Source organism: Callorhinus ursinus, unplaced genomic scaffold (assembly GCF_003265705.2).
Source record: "Callorhinus ursinus isolate GAN/ISIS: 27379988/994484 unplaced genomic scaffold, GSC_fseal_2.0 scaffold5, whole genome shotgun sequence".
Lineage (NCBI taxonomy): Eukaryota > Metazoa > Chordata > Mammalia > Carnivora > Otariidae > Callorhinus > Callorhinus ursinus.
In genome coordinates, this window is record NW_027397067.1 from 81712576 (window position 1) to 81714540 (window position 1965).

General features: G+C 68.3%; 1 protein-coding gene across 1 annotated transcript in view; it reads left to right on the forward strand.

Annotated features, from left to right (window-relative positions):
* Positions 1-1602, forward strand: part of ADGRB1 (adhesion G protein-coupled receptor B1) — a 79996-nt gene extending 78394 nt beyond the window's left edge. The window contains exons 30-31 of the mRNA XM_073892677.1: positions 60-164; positions 802-1602. Of these exons, the coding sequence (XP_073748778.1) occupies positions 60-164; positions 802-999 (303 nt within the window). The 3' untranslated portion in view covers positions 1000-1602. The remainder of the gene's footprint in view (positions 1-59; positions 165-801) is intronic.
* Positions 1603-1965: the final 363 nt, after the last annotated feature.

Consider the following 1965-nt stretch of genomic DNA (forward strand, 5'->3'; position numbering starts at 1 on the left):
CTGGGCTCAGGCTCCGCCCCCCTCTGGGCTCAGGCTCCGCCACCCCTCCTGCCCCGCAGAAAATCATGCACACGCGGAAGCGGCACCAGGACATGTTTCAGGACCTGAACCGGAAGCTGCAGCACGCGGAGAAGGACAAGGAGGTGCTAGGCCCAGACAGCAAGGTCTGGAGCGGGGCAGGGCCCTGGGGCGCTGGGTGGGGTGGCGGCGTGGGGCGGGGCGCTCGGGAGAGCCCTTAGGCAAGGCTGTCTCCTGCACTTTTTTTCCTACCCTCCCCCTTCACTCGTTCTTTCCTGCGACCTTTCCTGGAGACTGGCCTGACCTGGCCCGCGCTAGACCCTGGAGGGCAGGGCAAGCCAACGGGCCTTCCCGGGCAGGGGGGAGGCTGCCTGGAGGGGTGGGGGTGCACTGGCTCCTGGGGCCCCGTCCGGAGGGGTGGGGGCGCGCCGACTCCTGGGGCCCCCTCTGGAGGGTGGGGGCACAGTGACTCCTGGGGCCCCGTCCGGAGAGGTGGGGGTGCACTGGCGTATGGTCAGCCTGCCTCCCAAGGAAGACCACGGCCAAGGGAGTGCTGCCAGACAGCTGCCCTTCACCGCAGGCCTTCCCCCCACTCAGTGCTGACCCCACAGTGGGAGGTGCTCTGCTCCTGGGTCACCTGGGATCTCCCCCCACTCCCCGCCTCTCTGCTGCCCCTTCCCCTCTGTTCTGACTGCTGCCTGCATTCTTTCCCTGCTCCGCATCTGATTTTGCTCCGTGGCCTCCCTCGCGGCCCCTCCCTCCGCCCTGCCCACCGCCCAGCAGCCAGAAAAGCAGCAGACACCCAACAAGCGGCCCTGGGAGAGCCTTCGGAAAGCCCACGGGACGCCTGCGTGGGTGAAGAAGGAACTGGAGCCGCTGCCGCCGTCCCCACTGGAGCTGCGGAGCGTGGAGTGGGAGAAGTCGGGCGCCACGATCCCGCTGGTGGGCCAGGACATCATCGACCTCCAGACCGAGGTCTGAGCAGGTGGGCGGCAGCCATGCACCGGGCCACGAGGAGGGATGCTGCTCTGCCCGCTCCTGCCCGCTCCTGCCACGGGACGGGCACAGACATGCTCTCGGGCTGTGGGCCAGGCCCGCGTCCCGGCCTCAGGGTGCTCGGATGGCGGCCAGGCGGAGGCCCGCAGTGCTGGGACCAGAGCCAGACGGGACAGGAGGCACCGGCGGCCCACGTGGGCACAGGGCTCCAGAGGCTGGAAGGTGCCTCAGACTCCGCCCTCCTCCAGCCCCGCGCGCCGGCGGGCAGGCGGGCGGGCCGCGCACAGGGGCCGGGCCAGGTGCGGCCAGCATCCCCGGGATGCCTGACGAGCTGCCGCAGCAGAGGACCAGCCTGCTTGGCCCAGCTGGCCTGGCACCATTTTTTAGACATCCTTACCCCTCGGGAAGCAGCCCCCCCACCTTTCCAGGGCCCGGGGCCCCTCCCCAGACCCAGGTGGAGAGCACAGCCCTTGCTCACCTGTGCAGACCCCAGGGGCAGGACTAGAAGCCCACTCCGGGAAGAGCAGGGGTGGGGAATCTATTTTTTCTCTCCTTTTCTTTTCTTCAATAAAAAGAATTAAAAACCCACGTCCCGTCTGTGTGGCCTCCCTCTGTGCTGCCCAAGCCACAGCCCCGTGGCTTTCACGGAGCGGCCTTGGTCCTTCCATGGGGGTCAAAAGGGCTGGGGAGGCCTGGTGGGCACGGGGCTCCACCCCTGCACCCTGCCTGGGAGTCAGGAGCCCACGCTGTGTGGACCTTGGCCCCCAGGCCCACGGGCGTGTGGCCCCGAAGCGTGCTATGAGGAAACTGATGGGGACCCTCGGATGCTGGGCTCCCTTGCTCCCCTGCCCCCAGACTTTTAGACCCACAGGGGTCGTTGGCGTGTGATGTCCCTGTGCCCTTGCCGTTTCCTGGGGGGGGAGGGGGCAATCTGGGACCGGGGCAGAGTAT